Below are 24,011 nucleotides of genomic sequence, written 5' to 3' on the forward strand. Positions count from 1 at the left end.
GCCTCTAACTTCAGTTGTAGCAATTAGACTCTGAGATAATCGTAGTGATGCTTCCCAAAGTGCTTAGGTTTTTGGAATACCTGGATCGATGTGAAAAGAAAAGATCATAAAAAGATAGGTTTTGAAACAGCATTGACGGTTTAAAAGGCATTAATAAAAGTGTTGTACTTTCAATTTTTAATGTTATCCCTGCAAACAAAGTTTTGAATTAAAAAGTTGAGTACATAGTTCAGTTTCATTAACCTCTATATATTGCTTCCGTTGCTATTACAAATGACACGTCATAAACACTAAGTCCTTATGACGTAAATTATTATGACAACGCGGGCTTGAAGGCAATTTAAAACGGCCACAATTTGCATCAGCTGCTTGTTTCTAGCATACAACAGAAACGGCCAAAAATGTTCGGATTGCTGCTGATATGACTATAAACAGCCTCATTCCATTTTATAAACGACACCTAAACGTCCTGTACAGTTATAGAACTGAGTTGACATAAATCACTCCGCAGAGCACTGTACGAGTCCATCTCGGGTTGACGGAATGGGACAAACGATGCTCGAATCGTTTGAAAACAGTGTTATTGAAAGACCCTTCAGTCGCCGCCATTATCGTTATGTGTTTGGCGTATGCTCCATTATGAAAAATAACAAATAAAGACAAAAAGTGTTCGAAAACATTCATCTATAGTAACTAAAGGATTATTTATCGTCATAAAATACGTGCTTTCTAATAGTGTATACTGACATGTGTTGTTTTATTAATTTGTTAACTATAAAAAACAATGACCATCCCAAGAATCTTTACCAACTTTTAAAAATAAGTGATTCCTAAGTTTTAAAAAGAATTAATAACGCACGCATAGTCAATCACGTAACATATATTTCCAGGTGTGTACATTACACACTTAGCTACCAAACTGAAATGAACTGAGCAAATATCCTAGATTCAGTTTGAGTGGTATGTTGAAGTCTGAAGTGAATCTGATACACTTGATATCTGGCATCAACGCAAAAAAGTAAAACTTAGAATCTGAATAGTTGCTGACTGTAAAGACATAATAATAATAATAACAATAAATAAATAAATAAATAAATAAATAAATAAATAACCATCTGTTTCAGATACAATTATACCAAGATATGGACTGTGCAACTTCTGAGATATTTTGCTCAACACAACAATCAGCGATACAAAGAAGTCCTGCTAATGGTAACGCTGGTTATTGCATTATCTTGCCAATCGAATGCAAGGCTGAAAGTGTATGTCTCACATACGTGGACATATACGGCATGCCAACTATATAAGGTATCTCAATGATATCTTACACAAATTGTTTGTTAAGTAAGATACATTGTACGTCTAGTTTCTTATTTATATCCTTATTCAGATATTGGACACATTTCATAAACTTAACAGGATATCTTATAAAATTAAGAGTTCTTATATACTTTTGAAGCAATCTTGTACACAATTTTAATTAGGATATCTTATAAAGTTTAAAAGATATCTTTATAAAATGCATTAGACATCTGAATTTATTCTGCTTAAAAAATATCTTATAACATGTATGTGTCGTACACACTATATAAGATATCTTATAAACTGTAAGATATGTCGTACACAATATATATTATATCTTATAAGCTGTGTTATAAATCATACACAATATATGAGATATCTTATCAACTGTGTTATAAGTCATACAAACTGTATAAGATGTCTTATCAACTGTGTTATAAGTCATACACACAATATAAGATGTCTTATCAACTGTGTTATAAGTCATACACACTATACAAGATGTCTTATCAACTGTGTTATATGTCATACACATTATATAAGATGTCTTATCAGCTGTGTTTTAAGTCATACAAACTGTATAAGATGTCTTATCAACTGTGTTATAAGTCATACACACAATATAAGATGTCTTATCAACTGTGTTTTAAGTCATACACACTATACAAGATGTCTTATCAACTGTGTTATAAGTCATACACATTATATAAGATGTCTTATCAACTGTGTTATATGTCATACACACTATATAAGATGTCTTAACAACTGTGTTATAAGTCATACACACTTTATAAGATGTCTTATCAACTGTGTTATATGTCATACACACTATATAAGATATCTTATCAATTGTGTTGTAAGTCACACAAACTATATAAAATATCTTATCAACTGTGGTATAAGTCATACACACTACACAAGATCTTATAAAGTGTAATCTGTGGGCACAAATTAAGTAACAGAAAGAAGCAAAAACCAGCAAGTTTTGTAAAACTTAACAAACAATTAAATTATCAATGTTACAAAGTGAAAATGTGAGAGGAACTTACAAGATTATAAAGTCAATCCAAAGAGTGTTATTAAAGTCCAAAAGAATAAAAACTTCCGTATAAATTTCAGAACCAGAACTGTACTGGTTCGACTAGGATCGTGACGTTGTCAAAATGGCAATGTCCAGAACTCCTTTGAATAATTCACAATAGTTCCAGAATACTAGTATCGTCCAAAAGCGCCCTCTTTATACGCTGAATATTCAAACAAATGTTTTTCCTCTCGGCTAATATCTTATTACAACCTAAAACAAGTATGCAGACATGATGTTACAGCAAGAACACAAGAAATAAGAATGACTCCAAAATGGGAATGAATCTGATTGTTCAGCTCTCTCCTTATATACACAGTCAAGAGTCTATTACGACCATATGTCGCAATATACCCCACGTGACATATCTTACAAATCTATCTAATATTTCAAAATATCGATTCATGTCACCTAACCTTAATTCTTTTAAAATACCAACTGACCGATCTGTCCAATGGGAAAAATATTTGCTAATAATTGTATTATTAGTAAATGTCAGCACATACATAAACATCTATTTATAGATCCTATGCAATTGTATGTTCTTTAATATCTTCAAATAGACCCTATGCCCGTACGAAATCCAACTACAGGTAATCCCTACATATTAATGTAATGAATACAAATTAGAAAACTTAGACAAAATCATGTACCAGGAGTTGCAATAAATATAGACATACATTTCATTTGTCAAACACATTATATATCTTAAAAACTTTATCCGATATTTTACAAACTGTATATTATAAAATAAATTAAGATATCTATTAAACCCTACAAGATATATTACAGTGTTGAAAAGTAATACATTATTAAAGTAATCAAAAAAGAAATGTATTATTTGAAATACGAAAATGTACTCAAATCCTGCAAAAAAGATAATCAGTAATTGTAAATGATCGCAAAGTCTGGAAACGTAATGAAAAGTCGGAAATACTTTTAAATTACAATTACTATTTGCCGTAGTTACAACGGAGCAACTTAAGTTGTTCTAGAAAAATGTCACGAGATCCCTTCACACAGGCTATCGACTGAAACTGACCATTTGGATTTTTGTGAAAACATTAAATTACCAATGTTGACCCTTACCTAACATCACAGTTCAATTTATTATTTTTATGTAATCACCGTCAAGAATTTCCTGAATGTAACTTTCATTAGTTATTCGACTATTTACTGGCGAGGACGTGAGGACGTAGAAATATAAGTAGTATTTGCTTTTAGAAATTACCACATGTACTCGCTTATAAGAAGAGTCCAACAGCACACTGCACAGATTCATATTTGCTGTCGCATAATGCGCTGGCAGATCTGTGTCTGTACAGCTTGATAGGATTAATCAGTAGAACAAACAAAAACATAGATCCTGATATGAAGGCGCGTTATGCAAGCAGATCACGATATTTGTTATTTGTAGCTTAACTCGTCATATAAGCAAGTATATACGGTAACCAAAATAAATAATCTAGTACGAAATAAGGAAGATTTGAAAATACATTTGTGTGAAAATAAAAGAGCCTTATGAAAAGACGAATATGTATAGAGCGATTGTCATATTTGATGTATCTGGCAATATTTTGCCTGGACGCATCATCGTCCCTCGACTGACTGTACAAACTAATCATATATTTAACAGCAAGCAAAGTACAGTGTAAACTGAAACTAGAAATCCTTACTATGAATGAACTCGCTTACAGACTAAACAAGTAAATCCGATACGATACCATGATTTCCAGGATCACGGCATGAGGAAATACTTGCTATATCGAACAAGACCGTCGACATGACATCCATATTTGATATATGACTAGCACCATTATCAAATAGGTACAACTATGTATCATAAGAAGTCTAATGGTGAAAACCCTATGTTGAAAGAACCATCAATTTGGAAAGGAGTAGATATATGACAATATTTTCAAAGATAAGACTTTCCATTCAGGACTAGCAATAACAAAATTTTCATGATGGCTGAGATCGTCACTATTTTCATTTACGACCAAATGGATATATTAAAATGTCTCCTGGTGAAAACCCTACTTAAGTATGACTTTCTATTCAAGTGTAGTTGTAAAAAGAAGATTTTTAAGATGGCTGTCATGGCGGCCATATTGGACGAAAGAGTGGCATCAAATTTTATTCAGGACTAACTAAACCTCACAGGAAGTCTTTTAATGAAAACCCCAATGCTGTTAGCATCATGCATTATAGAGGAATTGTCAAAACAAATTCCACGATGATTATCTGTCGGTCATATTAGACGTCAGAGTGGCACCATTATAATTTAGTACCTACCAAATGGACATCAGAAAAAATCTTTCAGTCAAAACCCCATTGATGATACGAGCATCCAATCACGACGAGTAGCATTAACAAGATTTTCCAGATGACTGTTGTGGCGGCCATACTGGATAACTAAGAACTATTTTCATTGCTAGGAGAATAACGATATCAATATGTTCAAGATGGCTGTCTTGGATGTCACATTTTCCGTCGAATCGCACCATTTTCAATCAAAACCAGTTTGTCATCATGTCTTTTAACGAAAACATATTGATATTACCATCAATTCGGGATTAGTAGCGCAAACCAGATTTTCAAGACCGCCGCTGTTGTGGCCATATTGGAAGTCCATGCAGCACATTTTCATTTACAGCAAGGAGACAATGAGATGTGTTTTTAGAGTTTCGAGGCAATCTTCGAAGTAGTTTAGGAGGTGTAGCAATATCAAAGTTTTCCTAACGGACGAATGGACGCACAACAGACCATTCCGTCATCTCGTCTGGTCAAGGACCAGTATAACTAAAAATGACTCAGTGAACTAACTTGATAATTATTTAAATTCAGATGTATTAGAACTGCCCGAATGCTTTGCCTGTCAGTTGTGTTGTTGTTCTTATGGGGTTTAACATTTTTCAGCACAAGATAGGCTATAATGGCAGCCCGTAAACTTCGGAAAACAACAGCCACCCATGGGAAGCTACCGGCAAGCTTTTCACGTATCTCCATTAGCCGAGACCGAGACTCGAAGCCACGCAAACAGTGGTGAGATGGCAGTGATCCGTAACTGCGTACGCTTTAGAGTGACCGAGTAGTGTAACGGGGCCCCGCAGTTGTGTCTCACTGACTTGACACTTTAAGACTCGTTCTCGATGCCAGCACGGGATTAACTCTTACACACGTGAAAAGGGTCCATCACCACTGGGAAAGTCTATTCCAGGGCTATTATTCAGAGTGACATATAGCTAAATATTAAAAACCAACCCGCAAAACATGGTTGGACGCGTTGTTCGTGTTTAAAAGAAGGAACGAAATATTGCTATATAAGTAAGGTATTATTTAAGTGGTGAATATACGAGAGAAAATTCAAGTTAAACTGTGGACCCGGACCCTGCGAGCTCCAAACTCATTCGTGCTCCATTAAACATTTGCACACCTCGAACAGTTTATGATCAGTATAATTTTTGTTAATGTGGTCAAACCGTGACAAATTTCCTTTTTCAGCTGTAAAATTATCCATATACGTTCATACATATTCCGGCGTCCACACTTGTGTTTAATCTTTGCGCTCAACTTGTGCACTTTATACCCAATAATGATAATAAATACATAAATAAATAAATAAACCACGTACGAATTTTTTTTGTTACTTTAAGAATCTTATTTATAATAAGTTTCAATAACATTTATCAGACCAGTGCCATTAATCAATTATTGCTAATATGAAATTCTACTTAAAAAAGTATAATTTCAATCCTTAGCTATTGATTTATCGTTGCAACATTGCATTTAGTTTAAGTTTTTATATATATATAAAAATGAACGACCAAATAAGACCATGATGAATACTACCGAGGGAATAATTTTTAAAAGAGGACAAATAAAAAGAATAGCCTTTGGAAGGAAAAAAATAAAACAAGAACTATCCAATAATATATAACGGAAAAAAATCAGGGCTTCACGGCTCACGTCCCTTCAAAAGAAACGGGAGCAGTGATGGACGTGATAAAAAAAGTTAACAAGTTCAAAAATGGGATAAAATTGCAAACATTTCCCATCAAATTGCCAAGATAACGATCTTTACTTTAACGAATCAAATACATAAAAAATAATATTTTTTTGGCTAAATCTTAGCAATTCCCTCCCTTTTCAACTCTAAGTTTATGAAATTCTGCCATCCAGACTTTGTTCCGAATGAACAGTCATGTGTGTGCGCGAAAGATCCAATGGGAGACCGATTCTTCCAATACGCTCATGTAATAATAATGCCACACTTTTTAAGTATATTAGATCATCATTGATTTGTACGACTGAACAAGGTCAAAATTACGTTCTACAATATGCTACTTACAGACTGTAAATGTACTCGGCGATGTAAGGGATTATACATGCAAATATTGTTTTTAAATCAACTACACAACTGTAACCACAGAGAAAAACCATACTATATGCCCATGCGTAAATACAACATCCGGTTCTCGTACCACGCAGAAACAGTATTTTGTCAATATATTTTGTAAAGCGTGCGAATAAAATGCATGCAACACCTACCTCTTTTTGTTCGCTATATCCTAAACTAACCAACTGCAAAGTTTAGTTCATTTTTAAACGCAACAACATTAGAAAAATCCACTATTGTTTAGACTGGAAGAACAGTTTCGTACACTTGGTATTCAAAATGTCATCCAGTTTGGTTGCGCACGCATAATATTACCCATAGTTCCGATAAAGCGCCACCTATAATGAAGGAAGTGACGTTTCCGTGTTACACAAAAAATGATGACGCGGTGGGACACGCAAATCACTGCGCCTCGCAGACTGGTACTTTATTACAAAAGCTATTACAGACTGTACATAAGAGTTGCAATCTTCTTACACCAGCCCATAAGCTTGCCCAATGTGGTCGCTATAAATAGTAACAAGGTGTTATTCACCGTTGAGCTATCACAACCAAACGGCGAGGCATGGTACAGCTTACTCCGTACTTGGCGTCTGTTTGATTTGTTTTGCATTTAAAACACAAGAAATTCAAACAAATTTTCACATCTTCAACATATTTATCAAATATGCTATAAGATTTGAGTGTCAAACCAATAAATATACATGACTGAGTATGATTGTGTATCAGCTGTTATGACAAAACAGGGAGCAGTCATTGTATTGTAAATGTTCCTACCAGAACCAAATCATTTGCTCCAGTCATTTACAAAAGCGTGCACCTTAATGTGTAAGTCAGTTAAGACTGATAAATATGATCATGATATGAATCATACAAAGGCATCTGGTACTTATATTGTATCCTGAAAAAGGGAAATAAGTACTACAAAAATTCAAAGCTTTATCCTTAATAGTGGCTGTAATATCATAATCATCATTACATAACGCACACAGTGACAACAACATCCGGGAAAGCAAATAATTAATAACTACTACAATGATGATTTGTCCTTTCTTCTGTCTTTCCAGCTGAAACCAATAACCATGTTTGCGATATAATCAAGGGTTCCACTGAACACCGAGCAGGGCCTTGTCAGTATCACCTTACCAACGTTGTCTTGGCTACATCATCGTCAATTCCGTGTTTCATGACAAGTGTACAGGAAACAAATGTGGGTGATGTTATGACCAATGTATAATGGTGTTATGACCCATGTATAAGTCCCCAGACAGTATGGTGTGATCCAGAGGGAAAATCCTGGTGACATGCCGTTTGTTTTTTTAATGCAGCGAAGTGTGTGTGCGTACGTACGTACGTATGTGAGCGTGTGTGTGTGTCAGGCTACTAGGTGTCGATCTCAATGGTTTCCAATTAAGTTTTGACCTGGAGATAGGGTCTCGGCACTTCAGTATAATAATAATGATTATAGTATCAAGAGACCAACGAAAAAACAAATAATGGTTGCATAAATGTCTTGTCCCTGATTCTTATTCCACTATTTATACTGACGGCCATGTATATAGCCTATCAATAGCTGAAAAAAACGAGTTGAACACAAACAACAGGAACATCTTTAAAAGGGGTATTTACGGCTATATGACTGTGAACTTGATGCTTTCCAAGTGATAACCCAAGGACTGTGCGCTGAGAAAAAGAACGGACACATGGGCATGACAGGAGTTATTGTTTTTGACTTAAAAACAAGAAAATTAGTCATCTACTTCTGCAATATACCAAAAATTAAAGCATTATTTTTTTGGGCAGTGTACGTTGAATTTTTTCCTAAATATGCAAAGTGGCTTCTGAACCGACCCTTACTCCTTTCCATGTCGGTAATAATTCTAATTGACAAGTTTCATCCCTTGATAGATTTTCATAGTACCTGGCTTGAATCATTATCAAGCTAAGTTAGTTGATAATAATATAATTATGGCAAAATTGAAAGTTGAATTTGGAAATTAACATACGATACGAATACAAAATTATTTCATAACAACAAATAAGTCATATGGTCAAACTATTGTTTTCGGATGAGAGAGAGAGAGAGAGGTGAATTAGGCAGGGTCGTAGAAAGTTATCACGGGCCCTGGGGTAAGAAACACCCGGGCTTATCCTAGTTCTTGTTCAAACAAAAAATTTCTTTTATAAAATTAAAAAGTGTTTTTCGGGCCCCGAGGATATATCCCCAGTTGACCCCGCGGCACCTCCCCCCCCCACCTTGTCGGTCAAGGAATTAGCTCCGAATGAATATAAGCTTGCTAATAATATATTACAAAGTTTGGATGGTGAAATTATTTATATAGAATTAGCAACGGTAGTTAAAGGCGTGCATAGTCATAAATGTTCGGGCTTGGATGGATTTACTGTAGAGTTTTGTTTTTGCTTTGCTTGTTTGATTTTATTTTTCGTTTGCTTTTTGTTGTATTTTGTGCTTTTCTGGGGTGTTTATAATTATATCAGTAAATTGTAGATTTATATCAGATTCCTTATCATTGACTGAAAAAGAAATATCATATCATGCAGACGAAAACCAAATAATAAAAAAGGAATTCTTTTTGAGGTAATGGCGACCAATGGCTCAGCTTGTATAGCAAGTATGATTTTAAAAAATGTGGTGTGGATAATGTATTACATGGAGACGAAAAGGGAATTATTTGTGAAAGATTTATTTAGGGAAAGTATTAGAATTATATTTTATATATTATCTAAAGCAAGAAAGCGAGATATTTATTCTTGGTCTAATTATGTCTATGGATTCTGAAAATACATTTGATACAATTTCATGGAAATTTATAGACACAACTGTTACTTTAATTTCGGCGATTCAATTCTTAAAAGGAAAAATACTCTTTTATATGGGAGCTAATTCATGTATATTTTGAAATGGATACATGTCAGTCTGTTTTTAATGTAACACGAGGGTGAAGACTTGGAGATCGAATTTCTCCATATATATTTTATTGTGCCTGAAATGGTAAGAAACAAAGGAATTACTGTTAATAATACTAGAAATAAAACATCCACATGTAAATGATACTTTGATGTTTTTAAATGGTAGTGCAATTTGAAGTTATATTAGATGTGGTATAAACATTTTACAAACTGTCAGAATAAAAATCAATCTTGAAAAGATATTAAAAGTTTTGGATTGGGTCATCTTCGACATGAAATGTTTCATCGTGTCATGATTTTAATAGAATAGGTTGCGATCAAAGGCCAATTAAAATTGTAGGTGTAATTTGATATTTGGATTTAAATTCACCTGAAATAATGACGGAAATAAGTTCAACACTTAATAGTTGGAAAAGAGAAAACTTACTCTAGCTAGAACATTTTTTTATAACTGAATCCTAAGCTTTATCTAAATCTATATACATATTTCAATATTTGCCTGATCCACCACGATTTCTCACATACAAAATTGAAAAATTGTTTTTAAATGTATTTGGAATTCGGGGCCAGCTCGTTTTAAAAGAAGGGTGATTTCTCAAGATTATAATCACGAAGGCCTGTAGATGCTTACAACAAAAGATTTTATTAAAGTATTGAAGATATCATGGTTAAGAAAAATCATTAGGCACAAAAATAAATATCGTGTATTGATTTTAAGAACATATTTCCTTTTAATAACATATATCACTTATTGCTTGGAAATCTTATCATTAAGTTCAGGAAAAATGTACTAGAGGTTTGGCAAGAATTTACTGAAAGGTGAAAATTGCTACCTTTGAAAGGTTTATTCTCATCAATGTGATGTAATTCAAGCAGGCTATGACCAAAATGGGTTTATGAATTAAAAAATATGTATGGATTGACAATATTTTTAGAACATGTGTCAGTGATTAGGAAACTTCATCTAAATTGGACAGATTTAAATGGAAGTGAAAAGATAAGAATTAAAGAATATACAGTTTTGTAGTAAGATATAATGTGTGTGTATGTATGTGTGTGTGCGATTTGGATTTTTAATGCAGCTGTATCAATTTTTCATTTATATGGCTACGATGTTGCAGTTTATGTGATGTCTAGCACTGGGACAACATGCCGCAGACATGAATCATTATGTCCTACCCAGTCACATGACACCAGGCCGAGACCAATCCTAACACTATCCTCTTAATGTTGAGCGCCAAGCGAGAATGCTGCTAGTAATAATCTTTGGTATGACTCGGCGGAGGCTCGAACCCGTGACCTCCTGCATCCTACGCGGACGCTCTAACCACTTAGGCCACCGTAGTTGTAAAGCTATGATGTCTATTTTTCATATATCTTGATGAATAATAGAGGAAGCAGAATTTTGTATGGTGTCATTACTGAAGAAAATGAAGGGGTCGCGAATAGTGAATCTGCTATTGTACATTCAGATAAAAGAATTCATTATCTTTCTCTGCATGCTCACATTGATGATGCCAAATTTTCTGTTTAAAATTACATAAAATATTTTATACAAATTAAGTTTGCACAAAGGCAGATTTCTAGATAATGATAAATGTATTTTTTGAATGTTTAAAAGTAAATCATTTGCCGATTAAAACAGAACAGTGGATGAAAAATAATTTTAATATTAATACAAATCTTTACAAAACTATAATATTCAGAACTGCCCAGATCATCGGCAGGAATGTTTCTGAGGGAGTGGGGACAACCTTAATGGGGGAGACAAAGCCCTAAACAAAGGGATATACTTGTATTCCGTACAATCAGGCCCGGTCCAAGGGCAAGGCGAACGAGGCAACCGCCTTGGGCCCTGCGCTTTCATGATATCAACTCCGCAATTTGTTTGCATGGGGCCTCGCGCTTATCGTTTGCTGTCTTGGGCCCCGCACATCTTACGGCCGGGCCTGAGTACAATGGAATCTTTATGAGGGGGGATGCTACCCTTGACCCCCACCCACCCCTTCTCCACAGACGTCCAGCGTATATTGCAAGCGATATTTACCTTCTTAGGGGTCATCCATTTAGTACTTACGCAAAAATCTGGCAAAGCTTGACCCCTCCCCCTCCCTGTACACATGCTTACTTTTTACAACACCACCCCACCTGCGTTCGTACGCTTGACGCCCCCCCCCCCAATTTTATAGAACGGACTATATTTAATCCACGCAGAAACCATAAAGGATTAATAATATTAACGTGTTTAATAAAACAGATAGTCCACCGACGTTGAATGTCTGGCTGCATCAAAGAAATAAGCTGCGTAACTTTTAACAGTTTGTCTAGTGTCCACTAAAATTCAAACGCCGACTGAACACAGTCAAACAGGTTACGTATTAGACAACTTATTATCGAGGTTTCACCCCCTCCCCATCCATGCGTACGTACTAAAGGGACGGCCCCTTACTGTTGTAGCGAAACGTTTTATCTAAAAATAAAAATTTTCTGAATCGCCTTTAAATTTTTAAGTTTGAATTGAGAGATATATTGCAGAGTTAACGAACAAGTTATTCAAAGTTTGTTTGCAGTCTGATTTCAATCAGATTGACATAGTTTGTAAGACTTTCGTATTTTAATGATTCTTCTAATTTATATATTCGCAAGTCTCCGTTTTATATAAAATGTTTCTGTATTCTAAACAAAAAAGTATTTTAAAAAATAACATTAAAAGATCATTAATTACGCGACATACTTGCTCGCACTGTTAACCTTGAGGTCAAGATTTCACTGATAGAAAATATACGTTTAGGTCAGGCCCGGCTCTAGGATGTGCGGGGCCCAAGGCAGCAAGCGATGAGCGGGATCCCAAGCAAAAAACAAACAAAATATTGCATTGCCGAGTTGGTATCCTTTAAGCGCGGGGCCCAAGGCGGTTGCCTCATTCGCCTTGCTCTAGGGCCGGTCCTGGTTTAGGTTTTGTTTTAACATTTTCGTTTGCTAATATTGCCTATAGATTCGCATCATGTTTGACATTTATTATTATGACACAATGACAGTTCATCCGATGACTTGCACACGTGCCTCATTTCACCTAACTAAGATTTCGGTTATTATTATTTTTTCTCACTTTCGAATATTTCCGAAAACATTCTTGATGATTTTTTCCTTCAGTCTTTGGGTGAATCCAAATGAGACCAATACAATTAATTTTGGTGACACGCAAGCTTGCGACTTTGACATTTGAGTCAATGTGTGTGTGTGTGTGTGTGTGTGAGAGAGAGAGAGACAGAGAGAGAGAGAGAGCAGTGCTACGCCTGGATACTACAGGAGGATGCTTGATAATATAAAGTTACATGGAAAAAGAATATTACCGTACAAAATGTGTCTTCCAATACTGAGAGAATCGAACATTGATCTGCGGGTTACGGTACCTATCGCCTTGACCACACGCACCAATCCCTGTATATTCTCGTCTAATCGCACATTGGGGGATGTGGCATAATTGCTGATTGAACAAAGATGCGAATAGAGGCATTGGTGCATAGTGGACACATTCGATTGGCGACCCAGTAACTAACTCTCGTATAAATACACACTTATTCCGAATTTCACCGAAAGAAATCAAGGTATAGAGAAGTTTATATATATATATATATATATATATATATATATATATATATATATATATATATATATATATATATATATTACCTGGCATCATCTAGAGGGTATAGGGGTTGGTGAAACGCAGAATAAGGTGTTAGGTAAAATGCCTTGATCTTCGATTTCACACGATTTACAAATTTATTCTGATCTGAATGATCAGATTCTAATAATTGAGATCTGGTACAACACTTAATCGGTCTGAGCTTTTTTTACAAAAATTAATTGATACCCGGTGTTTTTCTTCTTTTCGTACAAAGACTTGCAGGCTTCGAGCAACAACTCCTAGCATGAAGTGTTAAGAATATCAGCATGAATTTGAATTTTCATATAAATATAGTAGAAGTGATTAAGTTATGACGGTATGGATTTAAAATAACACAAAAGAACATAGTTGTCTGAGTACCATTCCAGAGAGAGATTTGACGAACAGCAGTAACAGTAACATTATCACGTAATGGCTTGCACATTGCTCAAATTTCTAACTGAGAAGTAGACTACTGGGATGACTGGCAAGCACTCCCTTAGCACGCAGTTCTCTATGTGCCTGTTTTGTATAGCTGTTTAAATCGCCTCTTTCATAGCATTTTTTATATATATCTGGCATGATTTTGAATCAAAGATTGTAACACACTTGCTTAAGTTATATATTTAAGCATGAGATTCACAGAAGCCATCCTGTATCAGATAGGTGTAGTTTATAAAGAATTGCTGAAATAGGATAAGAACATAAAGAAGAAGAACCACACATGAGCGAATGAAATGGGATCGATCCTGATGCCTCACCTCAGTGGAAGGCTTTTGTGAAAAAATTCGGCAAATAACCATTCTCTATTTAGCGACCTACAACAATCTGTTCTACGCAACACAAATAGATTATATCATCAATAACATTCAATCAGAATGTATTGAACAAGGTATAGTTTCACAGTAAACTACATTTCTGTGTCAGAATCAAAGATCTGGCGCTGTTCATCTCAAAGATGGCCAAGAAGTTGGAGATATCCTTATGTTATTCAGTATCTGCCTCGCTTTGATGCCTGAATGTTTTGGTGATCATGGAGCGGCAACCTTTAGTAATTATGGACTCTCATCCTTTTCCCAATAAACAAATGAATGAAATAGTTTAGCTGTTGAATCGATACTTAAACTGGAAATTAACCCTTGCTTTTGAGTCATCGTCCAACAGAAACATTTAACTTTTCTTCGTGTGCTTTCCAAGCAGACGGCCATCTAGCTTTGCGATTCACTATAAGATGTTTTGGGTAACTAAATGCTTCTGCAAGGTGGCCCTAACAAAGGTCCTTTTTGCAGATTCAATCCAGGTACATCTATCACCAGAACGAGAGGATCGTTTACCCCTGCTTATCCTATCTCAAAAGAGGCAATTATAATTATTAGGCAATTCTTAGTCTTCGTCTGCTTCGAATATTGACAATAACAATAAAGAGAAGATACGCACTGTCGTTGACCCTATCACTGCTGATAAAAAAAGCATTTATAGCTGAAGGCGGAAAGTTCATGATTCCAACTCCTGTAGAAAATTCGGATTTGTTGCAAAATAGAAGTGTGTGACCACATAATGTGTGCAGTGTTGGCTCGCCCCTTTTAAAAGGGGTCTAGTGGCGCATTGAGTTTGTTTCGAATGTACCAAATATTTATCAGCAGCAGTATCAGGGAAAGTCACAAACAAAAGGCACATGGGCCTGGTAATGTTTGTCACCTTGGATTTGAAGGTGTGTGTCGAGTTGTATGTTGTCTAAGATGATCAACATTAGCGTGCCACTTACAGCACAAAATTGAAATTCATTGCTGTCGCCTTGAAATCAAACACATTAATGTGTTGAAAGTCTTCCTCTTCATCGCACTAGTTGCTGACCATGAAATGTTCTGAAACCGATGCATGTACAAGTCGAGCATGCAGTCATCTCTGGCTGAAAGGCGAGCGGCTGTCGATAAGTCCTCCTGCTGATCGTCCATTTAGCTACGATGTAGTAGCCTCAACTTGATTTGTTATGGTTGAGGCTACGAACTGATCCCATATCACAGCATGTAATGTAGCAACAAAAAAAAAAAACAAACAAAACTATTATCACTATAGTCAGAAAAACAACAAGTGTAGAAATCTACTACATAAGTATAAACATGTTGTGAAGGAAGTTTGGCTTATTTTTAATTTATTAAGCCCTTACACGATAAAATAAATTGGTACTGTTACACTAACATCACTGTGTCCGCCATGACAGATAACCCGAGACACTCACCGTGACCCCTTTTCTAAATAAGGCTTGCCAGACCATATTTGGATATTCTATGCAATGTTATTAATTGTTGAATGGCATAACGCGCGAAGACAGAGAATGGATACTTGCGTTAAGTGCGGAAACAAGTTTTTGTTGAGAAAAGGCAAAGTCAATGAATTTCCAAATCCAGTGGGTAGCATGACAAATACATCCTTTTTGTCAATCAAGTGGCGAATAATGGCTTCTTGCTGGAATTTCAAAGTTACCGATAAACTGTATTTACTTTTAATGCGCAAAATTTCAGACTCAAACTGCACCATAATTTTACTACGATCTGATCTAATATCGGATAAGAAAGGTAAACGAGACTTTACAGCTATTTCTACAATGATTTGCGATACTGCCGTTATTAAATAAGAGGACTACTAAAATTCTTTCATTATATGCAAGGACCATGTTCAAAATTGTTGATATTAGGCTCAACAAGCGCCGGGTGTGAACCAAACCCAACTTGCTCCATTGACACACATAGGCTCTTGTTAGTACCCCGTCTACGAGGTAGAGTATGAGGTACTAATATTAGTAGTAATCGTCCATTATGACTGAAATATGACGCACACAAACATTACATTGCAAGTGATCAGGATTCGGCGGTACAAATGTCATTTTTTTGTACTTAGTATAGCTAAACGTGTCCGAGTAGTTGCAAACATTCATTTGCTGTGATGCGACCGTTTTTTCAAAACAGAACTGTCATGTGGACGAGTCAAGGAGTTTGTTTTGAAGAGAGGCAAACCAGTTTCGATTGAGGGAAACATTCCATAAACAAGGTAGGTGACATTTGAAAGGACAACATATTGGATTATTTCTGCCTTGATTACAACTTACAGCTGGGGTCAAACTGTACAATTTACGCATATATATATATATATATATATATATATATATATATATATATATATATATATATATATATCTATATCTATATATATATATATATATATATATATATATATATATATATATATATCGTTTGAAGGTTACATTCGTGGTGTTTACTTTATGCACGAGTATTTAATCATGCTCAAAATGTAGATTACATGTTATTTCAAATGTATATTATACCCCTCCTCCACGTCGCCTCCAGATGTCAGCACAATGAACCTTTCTTTGTATCTGAAAGCATGCGTGAAACCAAGCGCCATGACGTATGTAGTTTCTTTTATTGTTTTAATTTTGAAGGCATGAACTAAATCCTGTGCCGTCTTTTTCTTCCTAACAAGTAAGCAGTATAATCAATTAATATTCATTGAAAGTGTGTCCATACAGACAGTTCATACGTAAAACATCGTAAATATCAACATATTATGATTTTATGACATTTGTTAGCATCGAAGCCCATGACCTGAGATAAAAATCATGAAGAAGAAAAATATATTAAATGTTTGTTGGGGCCACTTATCTGGAATTTGTATCCTAATGCACAATGAAAGGAAAGGTCATGAATAATTATGATTTCAAAGGACAAAACTGAAGCCGCTTCAACTTGAGTCTGTATCTATAGCATTTATTCGGGGTACCTTTGGGGCATTGGGCATTGGTTGGTAGTAATGTTGTATGTTCAGATATCTATCGACATATTATACATATACATTCAGCTCTACTTTTATCTTATCCAAGCTCGGCATAAACTCTGGAACCAATTCTGGTGTTCATTTGTGCCAAGGTGATTTGTTCTTTTGCAAGAAATGCGAGCTTAAACAAATCACTAGAACGACGAGGGTCTCTATCAACAGGGCGGATGATTACCAAAGTCAGTAGCCCTTTGATAACCTCTCATTCAGGGTGAATAAACTGTTTAACTTGTAGTAAACAAGATCGTCGCTCTGTCATATAATCATTTACCTGAACTTTGTGTATATACCAATAGTAATAGTGGAATCGAGTCAACGAAGCAGACCATGTATTCTGTGGTGCGTGATAAAATGTAAGGACATGATAGATGCAAAAATAACGTGAACGATATGTTGAACCCGTTTCTTTTCTCTCACTGTATGTGCTTTGTATGCATAAAAGTTGGTGTCTGCGTCATATTATTACGTGGATGTGGTCATGTCGGTTTTACTGAAGGATATTGAAAATATAAAACAAGCAATACAGGTTCAGGGTGAAACATTGCTTATCGTGTTTATTTTTTTGTTGTTTTTTTTTTTGTTTTTTTACTGAATAAATTTCGTCGCCCACTAGTATCACACTTTTTTTTAATAGAAACTTCTAACGATGCATATTGTGATACTTTATTCAACGAAAATTCAGCACTGAAACAGAAATACGCGAAAAGCATCACAATGCATAACTGTAAAATCAATCACGCGAGCCCAAAAATGCATTATTTTGTTGCAAGTCATTCGGCAGAAAGAACCGTTACTTGCAAGATGCACGACAGAAGTGAGCACACGAACTTCAAAGATGAAGCTTTCCAAATGGATGAATAATATAATCAGTGTAAACATTTTGCGTCAGACACGAGGGTTTGTCCTGGATAATGACTTGGAAACACTCAAGATCACCACCCGATAACCATATATAAACTTACTGAGCATGACCGGCCACAGGTGGCCGAGTGGTCTAAAGCGTTCACCTTGACCGATCACTGCCATTTTACCTCTATCAGCGTGTATTTGAGTCTCGGGCTCGGCTAAAGTGGTATGTGAAAAAGCTTGTCAGTAGCTTATTTTCCCAGGTTCTTCCTCCACCAGCTATACTGGCCATCATGTATAGCCAGGCCCGGCCCAAGGGCAAGGCGAACGAGGCAACCGCCTTGGGCCCCGCGCTTTCAGGAAATCAACTCCGCAATGCAATTTTTTTTTTTTTACTTGGGGCACCGCCCATCGCTTGCTGCCTTGCGCCTTGCACATCCTAGGGGCGGGCCTGTGTATAGCCTATAATGTGCCGATAAATGGCTAAGAGTGTGGTTGTATTTTACATCCGAAATATATAGTACATCACTCAGCAATTACACGTGTAAGTGATGGTTGGATGATTTTATATCTACACCGTCTACTCATTCAGCTTTAAGTAGTACGTTAGTAATTTCAACAATGGTGGGGTCTGATCGTCTTCTGACTTGATGCTAAAGTTAATATGCTTCCTGGTCTTCAATAATGTTCAGAAGAACTTTGCATTTCGTAATACATTAACTAGTCTGACCTCATTTTGAGAAAAGACTAAAACATATCCCCTCCAAACCGCTGAGTATTTTAAAACAGGTTTGTGGTCTCTTATTGCGTTGCTGTAAAGTGATATATTAATCCGAAACCCCCTTAAATCGAATCCATGTATAATTACTAATAATTCGGCCCAGTGCCACTTCCGTAGTAGGGAATTTCGTGACGATAGATGACAACGTGCATAATTTAACACCTTATGACATGAAATATGAATAATAGAGTTACTATTTTTAATGCAAATGTCAAGGTCAAAGTTCGAGATCAAATAAAAGACCCTTAAAACAAAAATATGAAAATATTTCCATAAATATCTCACTGTTAAATAAATTCCATATTTGTATGTTTACTACTAGATCGCTCTCAAAGTATTTAGAAGCCTATTGTAGCATGGAAAGTAGCATATTAAATGTGAAGGTCATTATCGTTTCTTGCTTAATACCGGTAGATGGAGTAAGCTAATTTGATTCTGGAATGAGTGCTGTATGCTTCCAGTAGCATGGTCCTCAATGGCTCTTTCAGGAAATACGTCATCACATTATGCATGCAGATGAAAAACTGAAACATCTTCAGCAGTGATGAAATAATCTTAAGTTGAAGTGGGTCCTTCGAAGAAGAAAAAATCAGTGACAGAGTTGTGGCAATATATTCAGACATTTCATCGAGTATTAAGAAGGCAGGCACATGTCAATGTATAGTACTGCTGCAAGCCTTCTTTAAATGGTTGAACCTGTTTGGAAACTATTGGTTGCGCAGAAGCAAACCAGAAACATAGCAATTGGTTAAAAATGGCATTAAAGAAATGATGTACAAAGGTTAAGTGTACGGTACATGAAAATGAGACGATCCTATTTGTCGTGAAATTCACACGGGAGGCTAGTGCAATACAATATCACTGGACCAGGACATTAATAACGGCTTAATGAAGAGGTAAAGACTTGGTCACTGTGTTATACCTGGCTGGAATGATTACCTTATTACGTACGATACTGATATCGTATGTAGCGTGAGAACGGTAAATCTTGACATGGGTGTCTCACTAACCAAATATGTCGAACTAGAGCCAGAGTTCAAGTGTGCCCTGATAGGACTGACAAGGTACGCATCAAGACAGAGCGAATGCTAATGTTTATATGCTTCCTGGTCTTCAATAATGTTCAGAAGAACTTTGCATTTCGCAATGCATTAACTAGTCTGACCTCATTTTGAGAAAAGACTAAAACATATCACCTCCAAACCCTTGAGTTTTTTTAAAACAGGTTTGTGGTCTCTTATTGCGTTGCTGTAAAGTGATATATTAATCTGAACCCCCTTAAATCGAATCCATGTATAATTACTAATAATTCGGCCCAGTGCCACTTCCGTAGTAGGGAATTCGTGACGATAGATGACAACGTGCATAATTTAACAGCTTATGACATGAAATATGATTAATAGAGTTACTATTTTAATGCAAATGAAGTAAGCTCGCTGATCAGAAAATATGGATAGATGAATTGTGGAAATATATTAAACAACGTTATTACATAGTTGTTTCCAAACGTTTTTTTTTTTTTAAATTTATTTATGGAAACATCTACCATGATAAATAATATCAGTAGGATGAGGGGAAAATCATTTTAAACCTTTCCTTAACAGCAGGCCCGGCCCTAGGGCAAGGCGAACGAGGCAATCGCCTTAGGGCCGCGCGCTTTCAGACAATGCACTTTTTTGCTTGGGGGAGCTCATCGTTTTCTGCTTTTGGCCCCTCACATCCTAGGACCGGCTTGTTTAACAGTGTTTGTAACGACTCAGATAAGAGCTTTGTTTTAAAGTTTTATTAAACCTGTCCCAATGTACACCACTAGATGTGCCATAGCTAATAGGGAGGGAGGAAATGTTTTGGGCAAGAATTTTTAATATGCCAAACACTTATATGTTTTTACGTGATTTTATTTAATCGTATGTTCTTCCACCGTTTTGCATCGGAAAGTTTATAAAAGTAACACTTCTTCCCCTCTTAAAAAGAAGAATCGAAAATACTGATGATGAAATAAGTACATATCTTTCGCCTCAACCACGATTATCCGAAGTATCTGAATATTTAAAAGATGCAAAAGTTGCATTTAAAAGGACAACTAGTTTGGTTTTAAGTAATATCCTTATCAAACATTCATCTCTCTCCCTCTCTATGTATGTATGTATGTATGTATATATATATATATATATATATATATATATATATATATATATATATATATATATATATAGTGTGTGTGTGTGTGTATGTGTGTGTTGTAGAGGTGCAAAATCTGAAGATATTAATTTTTCATGTAATCAATGGTGTTAGAGAGCGAAGTGTTCTTTCGTCGATCATTTTCTTGTTTTCTTAGGATACTTATCATCTCATCATAGTATCATAACAGTCTACCGGTGTAATTTGGTTTGTAGTCTGTGCGCCTCGTTTTATTTTATTTCCGTATATTGTGTGGCCGATTTGTCCTAATTCCATTAATTTGGTGTGGATTTTGTCGTTTCTTTACCTGCAGATTGTCATTGACGCGATCATAAAAATTAAAGAATCCATGGATTAAGTAGCGCCAAGTTGTACTGTCGTTATTTCAGTGTTTTTGTCTCAGCAACTTTAAATTTGCCGATGATATGTGACTGTTAAGTCTTTGAATTTTAGACCATATGAAGCTGTTAACTGATTTGTATAGGTTTTGCAACTGAAAATAAAATACAAAAAGCGGTATCTATAGTTTCTTAAACACCTTTCAAATTACTGCATGCTCCAAACATATTTATACACGGAAAAATTATTCATTATGACGATACCTATTTTAGTCACGTCATAAATTCAAACTTATCTGATGCTGATCAAACGATGAAACATTGTATTTTTTTTAATTTTATTTTTTGGCACTGGGATTTACGCCCATTGCTTATGTCACGGTTGAGAACATAACAAAATCTATCAAAATCATAGAGATCTGAACCTTAGCAAGAGGAATTAGTATGTAATAGAGTGGGTATTGTCCTTTGCAAAAGATATATAAAAAAATAGCAAGGCATGTCATGTTATCGTTTATTTACCTGCCACTGCTTTTTAATAACTTCAGATCTTATCTCCAATCCGCTCGATCTTAACTACAGTAAAATTGATACAGGTCATGTATGCGTTCAGTACCGACTATTTCAGTAACGGGTGTCGTTTTTTAGAATTTGATTACACATACCTTTAAATGGAGATTATTGACTTGATTTGGATCCTCATACATTCATATTTCTTTGGCAGGTCATTATTTGCAAGTAGCCGGAAGTGCATACGGCAAAGTCAATGTTAAATTGCGTGGACATTTTTGGATGAGGTGAACCTAAAGGCGTGATCCAAAACAAACATGATTGAATATCGCGCGCTGTGATGTCACAATGAATCCAGCGCGTGTTGCAACAAAATTTGTACTACCCTATATTGTGACGATTAGACCAGACTTGTTCTTCTCTCGACCCAGTTCAATTCCTGACCATAGGGATCGCTAATTTTAGTCTGGACGTTTCTTGATTACAGTTAAGTTTCACAGCATTTCGTGACCAGGAATGAATAGACTTTGGTTAAACTGCTTTCAAACAACAATTAATATTTAATTTAATTTCAATAAAATTAATTTGACCACACTGACGTACATTTTAATATCGGTGGTGTTTTTGTGGGGGTTTTTCTTGTGTGCAAAGATTTCGTTCATAAGGCACACCAATAAAATAGTGAGCATCTTCTATTTCTGAAGTGAGAGAATTTTTTTTTCCTTTTTGTGCTACTGAAACTTAGCATCTACGCATTTTTACTTCGCGAATGAAAATAGTTACGTTTGATGTTCTCTACCAATGTTTACAACGGCAATCAATCAATATCGATGCATTTATTTCGATCAATCAATTTTGTTAATTTTGTAATTAAGTGAATTACTAATAATAAAAAAAACCCCAGTCTAATGCCATAGAAGCACCAAACTTAACATCTACATGTTTTTACTTCGCGGATAAATATAATTACGTATTTGACAAATATATCTTAAATTAAATCAAGTTATCATGAACAAGTCCGGTACTGGTTTATATCGAGATTTCTGTTCTATACAAAGCTTAATGTTGACACGAAACTGCTATCGGGTCCGCACCAATAGTGTATGTCAATGTGGTCATGTATGCGCATTTTTTTCCCCTTCAAATTAAATGAAATCGTAATTGTTGACTAAAACTTAATAAAACAAAAAGTTTAACTAAAGGATATTCAATCCTGACTGTTGAAAGCTCTGCACCTTAAATGTCATCAAGAATCTTCTAGACGAAATTTACTGATCGCTGTTTTAGTGTTTAAGTTTACAATGGTAGCCATATACTAAACATCAAGCATATCAAAACAAACAAAAGGGTAGTACAGATATTATCAACAAGCGCTGCAATCATGGTAACATCACAGCGCGCGACATTCAATAAGCTTTTTACTGGATCAAACCGTTAGATTGATCTAGTCCAAAAATGGCCATATAATTGAACATTGATTTTGCCTTATGTACTTCTCGGAGTGGGGGTGGGGATTCGTGTGTAACTAATGAACTTTCAAAAGGATCATGGTCGTACGAGTATATAAATAAAGTGAATAATTGCCATTTAAAGGTATGTGTATCCAATTCCACCAAACAAAATTGAAAAAAATTAATAATCGTTGTTGAAATAATTGGTTCTGAAAGGCCTGTGAACTTTACAATAAACTCCGCCGACAACAAATCTGATCGGTCAGTTATTGGTTCAAAAGTATTTTACCATTTTTCTTCCACTTGAAATTAGGTCTTTTTAAAATTTTGTTTAAAAAACAAAATATAAGCTACCAATCATATACTGATGTACACATACCTTTTCACCGGTCGTCGCTATTGTAGTTAGGACGTTCTGATTACGTCACACTTTGAGCTGACGTCATCATAAAGCTATTTTCAAATTGTTTTCGATCATTAAAGGATGCAATACAGACTCATAAAGTTGCTTCTGATTTTACTTACCCTTTGTTGTATTAAATGTTTCACGATATTTTCCAAGTTGCTGAATTTTTGGTTGCACATCATCGCAGTAGATTTTTAATACTTTATATAATGCCACTCTTAGCTTTCGTTAAATGACGTTAAAAAAAAAAAAAAACAGTTTTG

At 35.3% G+C, this 24,011-nt stretch overlaps 1 protein-coding gene across 4 annotated transcripts in view; it reads right to left on the reverse strand.

Moving 5' to 3' along the window:
- Window positions 1-24,011, reverse strand: part of LOC149786243 (uncharacterized) — a 36,379-nt gene extending 12,368 nt beyond the window's left edge. For 2 of the 4 annotated variants that reach the window (XM_089976624.1, XM_089976623.1), the window contains exon 1: window positions 6,935-7,091. Coding sequence is in view for 2 of the 4 variants with exons in the window: in XM_089976621.1 (XP_089832747.1) it covers window positions 23,868-23,930 (63 nt within the window). In the remaining 2 variants the exon portion in view is untranslated. Of the gene's footprint in view, window positions 1-6,934; window positions 7,092-7,928; window positions 8,494-23,867 lie in introns of those variants that run through there. The other 2 variants (XM_089976621.1, XM_089976622.1) reach the window with 2 other exon arrangements.

Source organism: Sinohyriopsis cumingii, chromosome 12, assembly GCF_028554795.1.
Source record: "Sinohyriopsis cumingii isolate HCF-2022 chromosome 12, ASM2855479v2, whole genome shotgun sequence".
NCBI lineage: Eukaryota > Metazoa > Mollusca > Bivalvia > Unionida > Unionidae > Sinohyriopsis > Sinohyriopsis cumingii.